General features: G+C 38.3%; 1 protein-coding gene across 4 annotated transcripts in view; it reads right to left on the bottom strand.

Annotated features, from left to right (window-relative positions):
* Positions 1-1,259: 1,259 nt before the first annotated feature.
* Positions 1,260-20,427, bottom strand: part of septin12 (septin 12) — a 77,779-nt gene continuing 58,611 nt past the window's right edge. For 3 of the 4 annotated variants that reach the window (XM_077534228.1, XM_077534257.1, XM_077534238.1), the window contains 9 exons: positions 12,976-13,377; positions 11,327-11,455; positions 8,887-8,968; positions 8,481-8,618; positions 7,625-7,742; positions 7,443-7,538; positions 7,069-7,165; positions 5,997-6,048; positions 1,260-3,455 (listed from right to left, as the gene is read on the bottom strand). In XM_077534228.1, the coding sequence (XP_077390354.1) occupies positions 3,290-3,455; positions 5,997-6,048; positions 7,069-7,165; positions 7,443-7,538; positions 7,625-7,742; positions 8,481-8,618; positions 8,887-8,968; positions 11,327-11,455; positions 12,976-13,377 (1,280 nt within the window). In that variant the 3' untranslated portion in view covers positions 1,260-3,289. Of the gene's footprint in view, positions 3,456-5,996; positions 6,049-7,068; positions 7,166-7,442; positions 7,539-7,624; positions 7,743-8,480; positions 8,619-8,886; positions 8,969-11,326; positions 11,456-12,975; positions 13,378-14,098; positions 14,230-20,427 lie in introns of those variants that run through there. The other variant, XM_077534246.1, reaches the window with a different exon arrangement.

Below are 20,427 nucleotides of genomic sequence, written 5' to 3'. Positions count from 1 at the left end.
ATTTTTTTTTTATTTTTACTTGGCCTATATAATTACAGTGCACTGTACACCCCCTTCGAAAAATGTAAAGATTTTATTCAATATCTCAATAAACATAACAATTTCCAAAATTTTGACCAAATGTTTTACATGAAAGTAAGGTTGTAATAGAATGCATAAAATCTTCAGTTTATTCAAATTAACTAATGCAAAAAATAAATGCATTCCACAACCTAAACGACATCTAGTATTATTCTATGCCCTCCATGACTTTTATGGATAGTAACTTGTCTGCTAGACCTGGAATTAACAAGTTGTCAGTCTTTTTCTCAGGGTCTACTTATTTGTGCAAAATGTACTTTAATTAATAAATGTAATTTAAAAGCTATTTTTTGTGAGTACTAATTAACAAATCTTGTTTGCAATCAATGGCCCACATCAATTATTTACATGGACAGTACTTGTATGTCGGTGACCTACATTATGTGGTTCAGTTCTGTTGTTTATTAACTACAATAAGAAAGATTTGCAAAACATGCCTGCGACCCCCGTGAGAATAAGTGGTTCAGGAGATGGATGGATGGAAAGTAACTCTGACCGTGTCAAACTTCAAAGTGTTAATGTTAATGTTTGTTAAGTCAGAATCTTACGTAAAAGCGTGGGCAATTTAGCCCCATGTTGTCATGACTGTGCTTTGTTTGTGGCAAATGTCTAACGTTTGGTTTTGTTTTGTTTTTTTACCTGATGATTGTAACTATATGATGTCAAGAATCTTTAATCTCTCTATATGGTTAAAAGCCAAGTGAGCAGCGAATCTGATAAATCCATGTCAGTCCTCTGTCCAGCCAGCCACCTGCTTCTCTCTTCCTCGATGCCTTCACGTTGTTTCTGGTCAAGTCAAGTTAGTTCCACGCCTTTCGATGTTATGCGAATAAAGTGTTAAACTCTTATTTGTGTCTGCGCTTTGGGATCCAACCCCAGAACATAACACATTGAGCGGTTGAGCATACACACTTTGTGTTGGATTTACTGATTGTTTTGTAACATTGCTGCTGATACAATCCACATAGCAGCAGTGGATGAGGTAACGTTGGTCAGGGTGCTCACAAATTACCACTGTGGACACTTGGAGACTACTTCCAGCCCAATCATTCATGTCCGTGTTTAACCCCCACCTCCTCCTTCCGCCCCCTTCATACTGTAGCTATGCCACAGCCCTGGTGGATGTTCTAAAAAAAAAAAAAAAATAATAATCTAATAAAGATGGAGATAATAAACGATGCATTCAATGAATTTATTTGTACAAAGATTCAGAGGGTTTGGTGCACACCGTTGCCATATTTATGAATATGATGCCATCCACCACGCTATCAGGGGAGTGCACTTCCTGCACAAAGGTCTACACCACCTGCACCACAACTTAGACCTGCTTTGAGCTGGTCTAAAGTCTAGTCTACTTTCTGTGAACAAATTGTCAGGTGTGCCAGGGGCATGAAAAAGAAAACACCCTCGGTCAGTCAGAACGCCTGCCAAAATCTCCAAAACAGTAAACGAGACGTGCTCGGCACAAAAATCAAGATGTGCTAGTTTTATGCTGAACACACATGTGCTATGAAAATTGAGCGCTGGTGTTACACACAAAACAGCAGTGAGATGCAGTGATCACACAGATGTAGCCATTTTATCATGTTATTTCAAAATCAAATTTACATAGAACAATAATGTTGCCCACCTGTGAACAGATAAACGAGAGTGTTAACAGCAGTCCCTGCTAATACCAGGTGTAAAATTTAACGTCTGTTATCCAGTACATGCGTTTGTTATCATGCCCTCGCAAAAAGCCTCGAAGACAGTGAAAATAGTCTAGTTAATGCTCAAAGAATCATTAAGCTGCAGGGTTTTTAAACATGTCGCAATGTTACACAATTCCGTACATACATTATAAACAAGGCTCAAAAACAGATCTGAATGTGATGTGAAGTCATGAAATCCTCAATTATTGTTTGGATGATGCTTTAGGATCATGACAAGACTAATTGTAATGACAATTATGGTCTCATCAATATACTTTGACGACTGTAAGGTTACGCTATAAAGTGTATATAACATGCAGTGGTGCTCATTAGCATCCAGTCTTGACTCTAGGCAGGGAAGGCAGAAGCTTTTGGCAGCCCAATCAGCACAAACATTCAATTTAAGGTTGTAAAAACATTTTAACTAAGTTGAACCACAAAATTCATAGTGAAACGCTTTTGACAGTCACAAATGTATCAAATGGGTGGAACACAAGCTCAGCTGAGTAGCATTTCTCATAAGTTTCCAGTTAGACCTAATGCCTTGAGAAGCTAACTACTGTGTACTATACTGTACTATATAAGCTACATACATTTGAAAAAAAAAAAAAGAAAACAATTGGTCAAAATACTTAAAATGTATAAGTGGAATATAATTCATGCATTGGTCTTTTTCAAAGACACAATGTACCCTGCCCAGAATCATAACACAAATGGGACCATTTTCTCCATCAGACACATGGAATTTCATTTGCATTCCCCATTATTTTAGGATACAAATATGTGCTGTTTGGCCAAATTCCACAGCCGTCTCTTTTGGACAACACTCTTGGTTTTTACGTTGTACTGTGAAATTCAAGTGTATAAAACACATGCAGGGCCAAATGCTTAATAAGTAGCTGCGAAAGAGAGAGGAGAGGTTCGCTGGGGGACAGTTGACACATTTATCTATGTCACTCAATTCCACACATCATGCCAACATCCTGCAAACCTTCATTCATTTATCTTGAGTTTATTTCTCCAGCCAGTTATGTCGAAGATTAGTAAAGGTGAAAATTGGAAAAATACTATGCTCGTCTCATTTCCTGCCTACACAACTATATTTTAACAGCATGTTGGAAAAGTGGACTCTTACAAGGCTGCTTGCTTAATGTGTGCTCTTAATTGGCTGCATTTAAGGCCTGGACTGTCAATTCACATTTGACATTATGACCTTTACTTATATAGCAGAAGTAGTTCAGATACACTTGCTATCACTCATGAAACTGACTGCCATGATTATGCTTGTGTATGCAATCATAATACCAGAAAATACAAAATATGTCACATTCAAAATATTTGTATTTCTAGTCTCCCATAAAAACGTTCATTAAACAATCCAATAATTGCCCAACAATAACAAAAATCAGACATTTCCCCATCATGCTTCATGTAGCAGAAATGCTGTCTTGTCCCATCTTTCATTTGGAGTCGATGGGTCGCATCATTTCTTTCGGAGCTTGAGGCTGACGAAGGCATCAGAGGTGGCTGTCGGATTCACATTTGTCAGCGGTTCCGTTTTCCAGCGGCCAAGTGGAAAGTCCTTCTTCGATGAAATTCATGTTGCTCTCGTTAAGCCGTCGTATGCGGTATGTCTCGTAGTGGATGTTGTGTGTCACGTCTTTCAGGTCCTGCAGGTGAGACCTTGAAAGGAAGAGCAAAAATAAAAGACGGTCTAAGTCATTGGATATTTATTACTCGGACAAAAATCATCATACTCCCCAAACACAAACCTTCATGGATTATTCGACACATGCGACAAATCCTCTACACGTTATGACCAATCACTACGTCAGGTTGCATAATTAATTGCAATGATAACCCGGCCCCATGCCTTATTGTGGGATCTTCTGCTCACAGTGTTATGAGGCTATTTTGTGGGATCTCTGTGTAAAAAAAAAAAAAAAAAAAAAAAAGACTCAAGAGTAGCTGGTAAAGCGGGTACACACAGATAATCTGCACGTTTTTTAGCTCAATTCCCCGCTCTGACCAAAGTTAGCAAAAGCATGATTATCTGATAGCTCTTTAAGATTATCCTGACAGATTATCCTGTGGTGTCAAGTGCGTAAATTGATTTTATGCTCTCTGATGAGGTGCAACAGTTATTATAAATGTTAAACATATTATTTAGGATGTTTGAAGTGTCGGGCTCTGTGGAATAGAATGATAGCCACTTCGTGATAGGACTGTAAGACAAATACTGAAGGACAATAGTGCAAAGCCAAAAGTGTGATGGACTTAATCAGCCTGTTGAGTTGTGGACTGTTTCTGTAATGATAAAATAATTGTCATGGAGAGTGTTAATCCGAAATTGCCACAGCAATGGAGGCGAACAGGTAGGTAGCTGCTCCTTTGTGTATTTTCCACAATTGTGTTTCGAGGCTCATTTCTGCCTCTCACAGGTCATAATGGGTATTACGTCACATCACATTTGCTTGCAAGACTTCTCATTTCATGGACAAGATTGATTATAGGTCAGATAACCACAAGTGTCTAATTGTTTTAATCATGTGTATGGTCCCTTTAACCTGATAGAATTTTAGAAAAAAAGTGATTACCCTGCTTAAGCTTCCATATTTTAATTTATCTCAACTGTTTATAAGGCAAGGTAGGTATGTTAGCAAAACCTTTTAAAAAGGTTACATGCTAAAAATATTGAATACTGAAAAAGCATGAAATAAACTTTCCAATGACACCAAGATTACATTGATAGATTAAAAACTGACAAAATGGGTAAATAAATGTCTTTTTTTCCCCCCCATTGAAACAAACTAAACGCTGGCATGTATTTCCTCACATAAAGTCTATGAAACGTTCAGATAATGTTTATTTCAGCCTCATCCGTCTATTCTAATGGTCATTTCCATTATTTATCTTTCATTTGACATTAACCCTTAATAGGTATGCATCTGTTGATTTGGCGACCATCATATATCAATGTAGACTTACTGTTGACGAAACTGAATTGACTGTATGCTAATTGACAGGTAAATTGTGATCAGAGGTGTATACTACAAGCAGATTAGTACCCTTACATTGCAGTTGATTAGAGAGTAGACAGGTTCTGATGTAAGTGGTAATCCCTGGTGATCTGTGCTCACTTTAGTTCTTAACAACACTACAGCTCAGTTGGGGCGAGTTAATTAAGACTCACTCACTCATTGTCACTCAAAAGTGAGCCTAATGGCTTGAAAAATTAACTTTACATCAAGACAATTTGGGGGCTTCCAACATGAAACGCTTCCAGTTGAGAGGCAATCAACTGCATGTGCATTGCGTCTATGTGGAAAGAGTTTCTAAACCAGCCACTCGAGGTCACATTCCAGTTCATGTCACGTGTCGGTCCCAAGCCCGGTAAAGGAGAACACAAACTATAGGAAAAGATTCTCATCACTATAGTAGGCGTGTTAAAAAAAATCGATTCGGCGATATATCGCGATACTACATCGCGCGATTCTCGAATCGATTCAATAAAAAAAAAATTGATTTTTATTATTTTTTTTATTTATTTTTTTTAATTTTTTTTAATTTTTTTAAGAGCTCAGAATTGTTCATTCGGTAGTCTTACCGATTCAACGTCTTATCATCATTGCCTTTTCTTTTTTTCTTTTTTTTTTGTGTGTGAGAATCGATTTTTAAACTTCCATTTTTAATGGAAAAATATTCAACAAAACGTCTGACTTCGGGTTAGGATTCACACCTTGAGCATGGAAGAATGTTATATGAACGGAACATTAAGCCTTAATATTTTATTTTAATGCTGTTCAAACATGAAACAGATTACAACCTGTATAAGACTGAAATTTCAGATAAATAAATAATACATTTTCATATAAATCTTACACTCTACAAGCTTACTGATTAGTATTTTCTAAATTTAAATGAAAAAAAATCGCAACAATCGACTTATAAATTCGTATCGGGATTAATCGGTATCGAATCGAATCGTGACCTGTGAATCGTGATACGAATCGAATCGTCAGGTACTAGGCAATTCACACCCCTACACTATAGTATGCCTGAGACACACTTTTAGAGTTGCAATTGGTCATAAGACCTTATAAAGTAGTCATCATCAAAAGGGATTATAACTTCTTTCCCTTTGTATTAGTCATCAAAAACACATATCCTATCTCATTTGTGAAGAAACAACATCAATGCTATCCTCATAGAAGACAAGCTGACCTGATAAGGAGATCTCGCAGGTTGGCAAACTCACAGTGTGCCACGTTTTCAACTGTGAAAAGAGGGTCACAAATAAGCTCATTTGCTTACAAATTGATCCAAACATACAGTAATATTGTAATATTTCCAAGGGGATGTATCATGAAAAGTGACTTTCAGCTGCTTGTATATAAAGAGTTGGTTTTTCGGGATGCCTGCCCACGTATCAAATGTGAAATGACGCTTCTTTGCGAGCTTCCTGTGTCCAAAGATGTGACTGTGAGCAAGCAGCTCTAAATTTTGCTGGACGGTGGGCCTAATTGAACATAATGCACAGTGACTTTCTCCAGTCATGACGAGGCAACAAGCCTGCATGAATATCTGCTTCAAGCCACGGTCGGAGAACACTGCCTGAAATTGTCCGTCAAAGCCCTGCGGTAAGCATTGTTGCAGTAAGGAAGTGTGCGTCAGTGACTTTTACTTTTACTATATCAACATTTAGGGGACTTGCGTAAGTGACACTTGTGCAAACTGCAAGGATCTACACACTAATTAACTTAATTTAGTTTGGCATGTGCCACAGTCACAGGGACCTCCGCTGCGGCATAAATCCTCTCGGCGTCATGAATGCAACATTGGCAACGAGCCAGGAGTTCCCAACATCATGGAGCGATTGTACCATCACTCGCTTGCAAACGGACCCTGACCTCACTCAAGGGGACTGTCAGAAGACATTGCTCAACAAGGTGCAGTAATTTGGGGGTCGTTTACTGTGAAGTGCTTTAATTGGGCCACAGGCTTAAATGTCTTTCTGGAAAAAAATGTTCATGCCTAAAATGGACAGATGGTGGGTGGTGAATTATTAAGATGAAATTGTTGTTTTTGAGTAAAAGTGCAGGATCTGTTGTTCAACAATACATCCTCCATTGAAGACAACAAGCTCATTTCTGTTGCGTCCTTCTATGATTATTATAATGTGGTGAAAAGGTTCTTTCGACAAGCATGCGATTCACATTGTACAGAATTACTCAAAATGGTGGTTTGTCAGCTAGTGTCAGGAATGGTATTATGGTACATTTTTCCTTCTTCTCACCTTCAATAACTCCCCACTTGGTTTTCCGGCCCAACACCTTATTTCCGTTCACCTGGTGTTCCTTGTCAGTCCCCACCACCGCAAATGGAATACTTTCCTGGATCCAGAAATAAAAAAGCACATTTCACTCAACCTCATTTGAAGAACAAGATGAGCACCCAAAAAAACAACAACTCAAAATGTGTTTAGTTGAAAGGATTAACCTAAAGGAAGGTTTCTTCTTTTGAATGGATGGTTTAAACACTTTAACAGCAAGTGATGTTTTTTCGCTTAAGTGAACCTTTGGCTGAACCCTTGCCACTCTTAATAGCATACACTACAAACACATTTCCTGCTTTTTCTTGGCCAAGAAAGAACAGGGACTGAGTTCCTACCCTGATTCTGTCATTGAGGAAGCGCTCCTCTGGATCCTCATCGTACTCTTTCTGGGGGTAAACACGAATCCCGTTTCCTGCTAAGTCTTGCCTTATCTGTCAGATTCAAAGGTAAAACACAGGTCAACTTCAGCATCAAATACATGCGAACATACTTCTATGATGAGTAAATGTGTCCTCACCCTCTCCTTGAACTCTTGTCGCTCGTCAATGGTAAGTGTGTCAGCTTTGGCAATGACAGGCACAATGCTTACGATCTTTCCCAAGCGCTTCATGAACTCCACATCGATGGGGCGTAACCTGGACAGACGCACAGTACATCGCCGATTCATTTGGAAAAAGACAAGCATAAAGCACAGAGAAACATGTACATTTACAGAAATAGAAAAGAAAACAAATAAAATCAAGTTCTATATCTAGAGATGTCAATTTCTTTATTTTTGCTTACATTTTGTGTTTTCTGTTGTTATTTGACTGATTTTAACCTATATATTTCTTTTCTTTTTAAACAAAGTTTGTATTTCATTTATTGTTGGATCTATGCATTACTAATTAGGTTTAGGTTTCTTCAAGAGAAATTTTCAACATATATTTTGATCTGCTGTTTTCACCTGCGATTTAGTTACTGCTGTATACAGTACTGTTGGTGAGTGATGCCAACAAGAACAGGTTTGTGTTTTGTTTACGATCTGACAGAAACATTTTTCCAGTGCAATCCACTTTCTGCTGTCATCACGCAGCATAACTGTGTTATATCGACAGACGTCCTTCCAAATCACATCCAATCATTCAATTTTCATGGTGGACTCCATTATGTGATGGCACTGTGCGTACATCTTAATCCTTATTGTTCCACAAAACATAATTGTATACCTGTTTACTGTAGCATGTAAAACCATATAGTTAAGTGGTATTTGTAGTTTCTTAGGTGAAAAAGCAGTTTAATCACAATGTACCAAAACAAAAAAACAAAACAAAAAGTGTAGCTCTGACTTTTTTGAAAGACAAGACACATTATGTTGAGTGACGAGTTTTTACCTGTGTCCTGTTGCAGCCAGGAAGTAGATGCAGCAATGGACTCTGGTGTCAGGTATTCTCCTCTTACGGTTGACATGCAGCTCTTCTCGCAGGTATTTCTCATACTGCTCGTTGATGTACTTCTCGATGGGCTCCCAACTTGAGGGGAGAGAGTAGGGATCATGAAACATTGCTTTAACTGTAGAATTCAACATGATTTGAGGAAAAGAATAAATGATTCAAAAGTAAAATATCTTCCCGAATCATACAAAACAAAACTGCTATTTCCAATGTAAAATTACATTGTTGAAGGCGTGAGCTGTCTGATGTACCAATAAATACAACATATTGTTTTGTTTTGTAGCAAATGGAACAAACAATTCTAAGTTCTAAGTATACGCTACATTATGTACTTTGAGGCCCTTACCAGTTCTCATTGTTGATCTGGTCTCCAAAACCTGGAGTGTCTATTACTGTCAGCTTCATCTTCACTCCCTTCTCTTCAATCACTAGACAGGAATGTACAATAGGGGGACGTTACAGTACAATGCACGGACACCTCATGTATATATTTTTCCAAAATGAAATTGTCTATTTCATTTGAAAAACAAAACCCAATTGTTTGTCCATTTCTGAGTCAGTGTCATGTGTGCGCTCAATATCCATGTTGGATTGATTGCTGAGCAAAGGCTATCATTTAAATCCATTGGCAATGTTGAGCAAGCACTGAGGAATCTCCTTTCAGCGGAAGCAGGGGAGCAAACATCTGGTACCTGAATCATTACCATTTTCACTAACCTGCAATAAAGCACCACATGCACTGTCTAGACCAGCCTGCAAGTCAAAAGTACGGTACCGAAAGTGGCTTCAGAGCTGCGGACACCTCCAACAACAGCAACAACTAAAAGTGTTTGTCTGAGATTGACTGTCATCACAGGGACAACCACGCAGCCAAGAAGCAGGAGCAGACGACATAAACAGATTCACAGAATTGGCATGATGCGATCTAATGATTTGTCATTTCCCATTCATCTACACACACTCTTAAGTAAACTACGCTTTTAATGGACTTTACAGTTGCTGGAGGGACACGATTGCGCAAGTGCTGTTTCACTTCCGAAAAAAAATCTTCTGGATTTATAGGTGCTGGCCTCCTGCACTGACTTTTGGGATTGGTTAGATTCAATACCTGCTGATACGTCATTCTAGATGAAGCTTAAGGGAACGTTCCACAGCAGCTCGTTCGAGGTGTTGAGTCTGTAAATGTCTCGTATAGGACCTCATTAAAAGTGGGTACGCAAGGAAAAATAAAAACTGATGCGTTCTTTACAAACACATGATAGAAAATATCAGCACTGGTTTTCTCTTACTGATATAACATTTGACATTAGTTGACAAAAATGAGCCATCCTGGTCGATATCAATTCAAGTCAATGGGATTGCTGCGGAAAAGATTGAAGATCCAGTTCAAAGTTGTGAATAATCTGAAATCAGATTTATTCAAAATCAATTTGCAGCCACTTCCTTTTCCTCATTAGGGTTGATATCTCAGCTGCCTTTGGATGAAAGGTGGGGTACTAGGGATGTAACGATATCGAAACATCATGATCCGATATTATCACGATATGAAGGTCACGATACGATAATTATCACGACAGTGTATGTCTCTGTGTGTGTGTGTGTGTGTGTGTGTGGGCGGGGGGGGGGGGGGGGGGGGTTGCGGGTGTTGCAATATTTAAAAAAGGTCACAATATTGTAAAAAAAAAAAAAGCTCATACTAAAAAAAGCACAATATTGTGCTTTTATACATAACAGCAATGCATAAAAAACACCTACAATCTCTAATAACAATATTGAGGCACTTGCTTGCTAATGCAAGCACACATTACAAGCACACAAGCAAATTAGGTTCCCCTTCATCTGACAATTAGCATATATTTTAAACATAGAAGGCCAAAACATCCCTAATGTAAATTAAATTGCACTAATAAACTAGCCGCTAGAGGGTGCTAGAACTACACAAATGGAAATCAACCTGACTTTTTTTTAACAGATGTGTTCCTTTTAAATATTGTGAACATGACGATGACGATATTGTGGCAGTTTTAATATCACAATATCACGATATTGTCCTTATCGTGACATCCCTATGGTACCCCTTGGTTTGGTTGCCAGCCAATCACAGAGCACATATAGACAAACAACAATTCCATCCAAACCTATGGGCCATTTAGAGTCTATATAAGGCATATTTTTGGAAGTCGGACGGCTCAGAGAAAACCGACATAGCGAGCATGCAAACACCACACCACAAGTTTAGGACTTGAACCCAGAACCTCATGATTGTGAGGCACACTAGTCAAAATGTCATCCTTGCTTGTACTGTATTCACAAGGTCTGTTCAGTTGTGGTGGTAAGTTTCACTTCTCCTGCCTCTTGTTTCATAAATCTGCTCTGAGGACAATGATGTGACGGATTATTCCATCCCTCACTAATGCTGTTAAGAGTACAAAACAAAAATGAGGGTGTCATGTGAAGACTCCTTGTACGCCTCAGTTCCATGACCATATCTCGGCTTTTCACGGCGTCGTTGACCTCAACAGCAAGCTGTTATGGTTACATTCTGCACGAGCGAACATTTCTTGACAACTTTGCTCCTGTTCTCTATATTTCAGTGTGTGTACTGCAAATGTGACATGCAGTTCTGGCTTCAAGAGCCATGTGATGAAGATGATGTTTATAGGTGATGTCCAACAGACTGCAAATACACAGCTATAGTGTTTGGTCGGGGGGAAAAAAAAAAAGATTTTGTGAACAGTAATACATGTAGGATGTGTTTGTATGACTGTGTGTGTGTGTGGACTCACTGTGGCTCACTGACTGCAGCTTGACTGTTCGAGAGATTTTCTCCTCATAGTTTGGTGTGCAGGACTTTCTGCTGACTTTAGACTTGAAGAGAGTGTTGACCATGGTAGATTTCCCCAGACCACTCTGACCTGCAGAAACAAATCAGGTTACAGGTGCGAGCGAGCGTGTCGTATTTAGACTTAACTTCAAGACTTTTGCCTGCCACTTATATTTGAATCAAACATTCAAGCCAAGTCTGTTTTTGTGTATGCAACACAAATTCCTTATTTTTAATACTTTCTCTTTGCTTTCTCATGATTTATTTACTTATGTGTTTATTTATATATTATTTAATAGTAATTTTATGGATGCATCTCATGTTTCTTCATTGTAGCCTTGTTGCTTTAACTACTACTCAAAAGTTGTTCTTACTACATTATTATCGAGGACCTCAACTGTCTTAGTTGTACAACTAAAAGTGGGGATTGAGGAGCTACACTTGAAAAAAAACACACAGAACAACCTGGATATTTCCTTTGATGAGGCCTTTAGGTCCATGACAGTAACGTATAAATATGGCCGTAGGGCAGCTGGATTGTAAGCAGAGCAGGACTTCACAAATGCAACAATTTATCCTTCATTTTTTCAACGTTTTTATTGTTTTAGTTTAAAGGCGTATTGCAGAGTCACTTTTGAACTCATGACTGCCACATCAAGCTCATGCATAGTGCGCATGCATTTTTATTTTATTTTTTTTTTCTTGGATGTAGTTTGGGCTGTGCTCGAAGTTTGCCTCTTATTTTATTTTATTTTTTCAGTTTCCATCCCAATTGAGTCGCATGCTAGCTAGCACGACACTACATGTCCGCGGGGATGAGCAAGACGTCACCCCCCTCCTCACCCCCAAGAGTGTTCGCCCTGAACACCATATCATGAAGGAAGCTACAAAGCAGATAGGCAGTCGCAGTGAAAAAGACGGGGATCTTTGTACTCATCTTGGCATTGTTGGAGCGTGCATAATGATTTAAACTCTGCAACGCAACTTTAAATGAACATATTTTGACCAGTCTTTCTTATTCGGGCATTACTTAATTATGAAATGACATTTCATTACACTTGTTTATAGTTACATAGGCTATTTGATGAAAGTCTGTAATGTTTTCATGTTCTCAATGTCATGGTTTGGGTTGGGTTTTGTTAGTTTTTCCGGGGTTATTTTTGTTATGGATCAGGGTTACTTTGTGTTTTGGTTATTTTTCCTCGTGCTTCCCTAAGTCTGTCATGGTCTTGTGTTTTTGTGTTGTCCTTGTGTGCCCCCCTAGTCTTGTCAAGCAAAGTCATGTCCACCTGTGTTTGCCTGCCCTTCCTCATGTGTCAACCAAACAGCATTCTTTGCCACTTGTGTCTTGCCCAGCTGTGTCTAATTGCCAATTAGAGTGTGTGTGTGTATTTAGTATCTTGTCTCCCCTCTGCCCACGTCGATTCATTGTTATTTTCCCCATGTCATGTTGCGGAGTTTTTCCCTTGCAGTTCTTGTCGCCTCGTTTTGCCCCGTCAGCTTTTTGTTAGTTGTTAAAGTTTTTTTTTAGTATCTGGACTTTGTTGTTTTGGTTTAAGTTGCCAAATACCTTGTTTGCCCCTTTGTTTTGTTTGATTAAAATACACTTACCAACCACCATGATGTTGAACTCAAAGCCAGCTTTCATGGTCTTGTGTCTCATCTGGTCCAGCACCGCCTCAATGCCCACATAGCCAAACAGGTCACTGCCATGGATGAAACTCATCTGCAGGTCCGGCCCAGTTTGGCACACTTGCACCTCCACCTCTGACTCCACCTCTTTCTTCATCTCTCCTTCTTCCATTCCTTTCTCATTTTCCTTCTCCTCCACCTCTGCATGGACTTCCTCACCGTTTGCTGTTGGTTCTTTGCCGGAATTCTCGGTTACAGTGCTCGCTAGTATTGCTTCGCTCTTGTCCTCTGCAACTTGCTCTTCTCCCATGATGCCATTCTCCTTCTCCTCTCTCTCTTCCATCAGGGAAGGTACTTCGACGTTCAGATCTCCAGCACTTTCTGTGGAGAAAGACACAAATGTAGATTGGAGGTTAGTTGCACAAGAGTTTTGAATACTGTAATGTGTTCAGTTGGAGGCCCATGTTAATTGCTATTCTTCACATGCACTGACTTTTCGGATTTTATCAAAAGCTTGAAAGGAGAACATGTAGACTCACTTGTAATTCTCAACAATTGTCAAGCTATTTAACATGTCAGTGTTATGAACACCCACTTTAACACCACATACCAAACATCGGGGGTTGTACTAGGATCAAAGGTTTAGGGGTGCTGATATCACAGCCCGCCATGATAAAGAAAGAAAGAAGTGCATAACTTTTTGGAGGAAAGTATATAACTAAACCATCAAATATAATATAGGTTATTTAAATGTTTGACCACTTGAAAGAGGAATGGAATGAAGCTATAAAACAAACATTTTCTATTCCGTTAATTTATGTCAAAAAGTTTTTATGAAGCACTACATAAACATTAACATTATGCGTTTGTTCTGGATAAAACCAGCTCTATAGTGAGCAGTAATTATGTTGAAACATAATTTTAGAGGACTTTTAAATGTAATGCAGCGCCCAACGTATAAAACAAGTCCTCTCTTTGCTCCTCCCGCGCTGTGTCCTAATAGAAGTTATTTTGTTATATGAGGAACAGAATTTGGACACAGAAACAAACAGGAGACAAAAATACAAAGTAACCAGAGAGCAGGGTCGTGTGCAGAACTTACAAAGTTACCACAGAGAACTGGGCTGGACACCAACTGCATTGAAGAAAAGCTTGACGTATAGTCCCGTACTGACAAAGTGTCAATGAGCAAATGGAGGTTAACTACTGAAAGAAATCAGTCCATTCCCAAGCCTATATGACAGATGAAAGGTGACAACATAAAGGACCCGAGCAAGTGACAACATCAAGGACCCAACTCTAAACACAGAAACAACCAGTCATAACATATACCGTAGATGTTAAATGAGGTCTCTTTGGCGTATATGATTCCGGTAGATAGGTGACTTGAGCTAGTGACCTGTCCTGGCTTGATGTCTATCTGCACTCTGATACACTTATCTAGTTGAAACAAGTTAAGGTTATTGGGTCACACATTGTCACATGGGCTAGGCTGAGCCACCCACAAGACAGTCGAAGAGTAGAAACCATTTTGGACAGATTAGACCTTCTTCCGCATGTTAAGCGAAAGAGGCTCCACAGCTGTGTACTCAATCTTTCTGGCATCCAGAAATAGTTCTAGACCAGGCAGAAGTTCCCTCAGAACCTTTCATATTGTTCATTATCCAGTGCAGTAACATGTCAGCAGCAGCTTGGCTTTAAAATGAACATATTCACATGACACCGCTAGCATGTCTCATTCCAATTTAAACAGAGGACAGGGGTTGGTTGTCACAGTTTATTGCTCTGTACAGGGTGCACGCGCAAGAGCCCGGTGGTGAGCGAGCTGTGGGAGGGATTATGTTGAACAAACCACTTGTGAGGCAAGGGGAAAAGATGTATTTTGTTGTTGTTGATTAAATATTACTATAAAACATGAATTATTTGAATTACACTGTATATAATCGCTCATATTTTAGGGGCGCTGGGATTCAATTTAGGGGTGGCTGAGCAGCCCGCAAAATGGTCTCGAAACGTCAACGGCATACATGCTGTACAAGTGAAATTTAGAAAGAGCATGACACTGTTCCTATGACAAGGAAACTAAATATGGCACAGACGCACTTCCAGGTTTACCTGAGCAGTGAAGTATCACAAGTGTTTGTGTACAGTCTGTGTCTGTCGTCTGGTCTGTGCTGTAAGAGGATTGACACGAGTGCATATGCGCGTATGCTTACAAATGTGTGACAAGAAGTACAAGAAGTCTACACACCCCTGTACAAATGGCAAGTTTCAGTAAAATCTGAAATGAGAATTTGAATGTGGTTAATTCTGAATACAACCATATCCCTGATTATAACAGCTTGTGAACGTCACTGTTTTTCTTTTGTTTTTGTTTTTTTAACTTTCCAAAAAGTTTTGGGTTGTACAGGCTGTACTGTACCTATTATGATAGAAAAAGATTTGAAATGATTTATCTTGGTCTCATATTTTCATTTCACAAAAAATATCCCATTTGAACAGGGATGTGTCAACTTTTTATATCAATTTCATGTGAAAAAATTAGTCACTTCCAGAAGCTGAGAATGAGGACATGTACTTTATGGTATTTCCTCCTTATTTGCAGGCAGCCTGTGATAGTTTGGTCTAAATACAGAGGAGATTTTGCACAAGTGTTTCTATGTTACCAACTGATTGTATGTGTTTAAATACGTAGATTATTGGACAGAGATTATTTTTGATTTTATAAATGTTCAATCCGTATATAGCTGACTTTGTTACAGCTATGGTTGTTTTATAAAGATTCATCCATCCATCTGCTTAAAAATCCTCACAAGGGTCGTGGGGGTGCTGGAGCCTATCCCAGCCATCTTCAGGCAGCAGGCGGAATACACCCTGAATTGGTTGCGAGCCAAACACAGTGTTTTTAAAAGAGTCCCATCAATAAAGTTGAGTTCACTCGAGTTGAGATGGCTGAACAACCACTGTCGTGTTGTATTACTCTACAACAAAATACCCCCATCCACAAACACACACACACTGAGGCTACCCTGGAGTCTTAAGCTGCATCATTTAATCAGCTAAAAATATCCAACTGTAAAACCATTGGAGTCACAGTTAATCTCCTGGTGAGTCGAGACAAAGTAGGAGTGTAACTCATTTAAGTCTGGGTTTCCTTTAAATACTGCAACAGGCTTTCATATATATATATATATATATATATATATATATATATATATATATATATATATATATATATATATATATATATATATATATATATATACATATATATTAGGGGTGTGAATTGCCTAGTACCTGACGATTCGATTCGTATCACGATTCACAGGTCACGATTCGATTCGATACCGATTAATCCCGATACGAATTTATAAGTCGATTGTTGCGATTTTTTTTCATTCAAATTTAGAAAATACTAATCAGTAAGCTTGTAGAGTTTAAGATTTATATGAAAATGTATTATTTATTTATCTGAAATTTCAGTCTTATAGAGGTTGTAATCTGTTTCATGTTTGAACAGCATTAAAATAAAATATTAAGGCTTAATGTTCCGTTCATATAACATTCTTCCATGCTCAAGGTGTGAATCCTAAAAAAAAAAAAAAAAAAAAAAAAAAAAAAAAAAAAAAAAAAAAATCGATTCTGCCGATTATTGAATCGATTCGAGAATCGCGCGATGTAGTATCGCGATATATCGCCGAATCGATTTTTTTAACACCCCTAATATATATATATATATATATATATATATATATATATATATATATATATATATATATATATATATATATATATATATATAGAGAGAGAGAGAGAGAGAGAGAGAGAGAGAGAGAGTTACAATTATACACTATTTTGTACAGTGTGAGCCTGTGAGGTAGTGAGGTATACAAAAAACAAACACAATTCTTCGAATGTCACAAGAGTCATCATTATCTCATCATGACAAACCAAGGCAAGTATTACATATTGCAAACAAGTATCAACAATGAGTTAAATAATTCTGATATTTTTAGATACATTTCCACTAAAGTTTGTTTTTATTCATTTCTGCCTAAAGTATGTGGTGGCAGTTTTAGCTGTGTACATTATTCCAGTACAGTGACATGCAGAGATGGGATGTAACAAAGTACAAATACTTCATGCCTGTACTTGAGTAGTTTTTTTTTTTTTTGTAGTACTTTTTACTTTCCTAAGTATTTATTTTTTAGGCTACTTTTTACTTTTTAGCCGTTACATTTTAACATGAGTATGTGTACTTTTTGCAAAACAAGGTCATGACTTCCGTTTTTTAATGCAAGAAAACGATTAATAGTAGACTTGAAAGAAAAAGCAGCTGTCAAATATTTCCGGGCTCCGCCAATCATGTGAAGCGTTACACCCAGGCCCTACATCCCAGCTTGTGATTGGCTTTACGTCAATCTATGACATGACATGCTAGAGGTGCACTGATCAATTGGGTTGATCAAACTGAGTTATCAGCCCCAATTTCCTCACTCAACTTTGGGGGATCGGCTGATTCCTTAAAAATAAACTGTTCTTTTCTTTCAGAAGTCTGAAAAAGTCAGTACTGTTCAATGTTTTCCATTACAACAAGCTTGTCATGAAAAAAAAAAAAAAAATTGAGATCGGCAAAAATCAGGATCAGCAGGTCCGACCTTTTAAAAGATCGGGATCGGACCGAAAATTTTGATCAGTGCTCCCCTATAACGTGGTGACCAAACACCCTCTTTTGGGAGGATATTTGGGAGGTCAGACCATTTTTTTACAACCTTTTTGTGCGTCCGGGGTTTCTATAAATTCGTGAAAATTGCGTGACTAATAGGAGGTGCACTGTGTAACTGCGACTGGTACCACAATTTCAAGGCTTTTTTTTTTTTTTTTTTTAAATGGGAATATGGTCACCCTAGCTAGATTAGAACAACCCAAAAATATGAGAGGAATGTACACCACCGCTAAAGAGGATAATTTGAAGTTGATCAGAAGAACGCTGCATGCTGCCAGTCAACAATATGAAAGAAGGTTCAATCATGTCAATGAGGAGTAGACTAGCAGCATGAGCGAGTGATACTCAACACGGTCAACTCGACGCAGGGCAAGTCAGAGGGTCTCGTGGCCGATGTATGTCCAATATAGCAAATATTTTTCAAATCGACGTAAGAGGAAACATCCGATAAAATTACTTTTCACTTTTACTCGTTAAGTACATTTCAGATTCTGTACATTTTTACACAATTAATGGTACTTTTACTCAAGAAGTAAAGAATGTCAGTACTTTTGCCATGGTTACATGTAGCAATATTTTTTTCCCCCTCTCCACAGAGGAGAATAATGAGGAGACACAGACATATAGAAGACAAAGTCAACAATGCATGTGCACTTAAACCCACTCAGACAGTGTGTGTAATGACTAGAAATGTATGTGAAACGCAAACAGTGTGTCAGATTGCTGGAGAGAAACAGACACAAACTCCTTCAGTGGGAAGACAAAAAAAAAAAAAAAAGAAGAAGAAGAAGGCAAAGACTGCATTGTACGGGAGAAACGGACACAAACTTAGAACAGAACAAAGAGCGCACACACATGCACACATTGACTCCTTCCTCTTTCTGCACTGATTTTGCACAGCACCAAGAAATGAAGCATAGTAAGTGCTTCCACATACAACAGACACACAAATGAATGCGAGAAAAATACATTTCTGTTTATGTGTTTGTATTTTTTCTAAATACAAAAATCTACATCTGTCACACTGTCAACAGATTCTGCTGTCCCGGCCAGATCTTGTCAAAAGCAGGACATTACCATCAACATAATGCACGTTCACACAGTTGTTATAGCTCTGTGCATTCCAAGAATTAAGACATTGGCAATGTCAGCATAACAGCGCCAATTGATTTCAACACAAAAGGACATGTGCAGCCTCATGTTAAACGTCGTCCTCTCTTCACATTATGGGACTCTATCTCAGAAGCCGGCAAATTTAGAAGAATCGGCGAAAAAGGGAGCTTTGGGTGGCAGGCCTGAAAGCAGCTATGCAGACTGACTTCATTCTAGGTGCAAATGTGTTTCACAGCCATCAGCCAATGCATGCTGAAACATTTGGGCAGTGAGGGAGGTTGTCTTTACTAAACAAATAATATTAGAAATAAAATAAAATAAATAAATAAATAAATGGTGCGAAGACACAGTTAGAGACCAGCTATCATCGCACCTCAGATGGATTAGCCCCATCAAAGTATCTGAAAACTCGAAGCCTTTGGTCCCAGGAATGCGTTGTAACATGGCTCTCCTTTAATTGCATTTGCTTGTGAAAATGAGAGCAGGATTGTGAAAAATCAATTGGGCGCAGATTAACTTGACCTACTACAGACAATGAGACTTTGAAAGAATGCAGATTTATGAGAATAATTGTTGGCAAACATGCACGGAAAACCTTCTGCCCTTTATTCTTTGACCCGTGATAAAATGACAAACATTATAAACTTGTATATTGATAACTGTTTATGGGTAAGATGATTGGTATCAGTCATTTTTCTCATAGGCCACATTGTAGTGAGGGTTTCCCTCAGATAACTGTGAACCCATATAAATATGATAAGTAATATGACCTCATACATAGCATATTGATGGATAACTACTTTTGAAATCAAATAAAATATATTAAAAATGTACTCGATATTTGTAAGTTAGAGTATTATTGACAACCCCCATATTACGTAAGGTCAGAGATTGCAGATCCAGTAATTGCGTTTCGTCATTGTCATTTGGCTCAATGCAATGACATGCCAACTAGCCAAACTGGGCGTGTCTAGGGCCTTTATTGACACAAAACGGCACGTTAGATGGAAACATCCATCCATCCATTCTCTGAACGGCTTATCCTCACAAGGGTTACAGGTTGGCAGAAACAATGTTCATCCATAATAATTGATTAAATTGCATATATAACTTCAACATTTGAATGATGGTGTTGTCATACTGCATGGGAATTTCTGTCCCATGTATATTGCCAGAAATTGGGTTGTAGTCAGAACGTCCTCCATAAGATTACAAATATGTAACAGAAACATATGACAAACTGTCACTTTTGTACAGACAAATGAGTTTTGTCAATGAGAGTCAACGGATGACATGTTGGGTGCAAACCGAACTGATCAACGTATTCCCCCGAGGCAATGACGTCTGACACTCAGGCTGAATTTATGACGCACCGCGAGACACGAGATGATTCACAACAACTTTGGTTATCATGTAGATCGAGAGAATTTAATTCATCCTGTGAGGAAAATTTAAAATGTGCACAGTATGCACGATTTACATGATCTATGAAGATGTTTCATTTAAGAATTCAAAAACGGCGCAATGTAAATCTTTTTTTTTTTTTAAATACAGTTCTACTTATACATTATTTTTTAGACTGCTTGTCCTCA

Source organism: Festucalex cinctus, chromosome 1 (assembly GCF_051991245.1).
Source record: "Festucalex cinctus isolate MCC-2025b chromosome 1, RoL_Fcin_1.0, whole genome shotgun sequence".
Classification (NCBI taxonomy): Eukaryota; Metazoa; Chordata; class Actinopteri; order Syngnathiformes; family Syngnathidae; genus Festucalex; species Festucalex cinctus.
The sequence above is the reverse complement of the archived record's forward strand: the minus strand, read 5'-3'. Positions and strand labels throughout refer to the sequence as shown.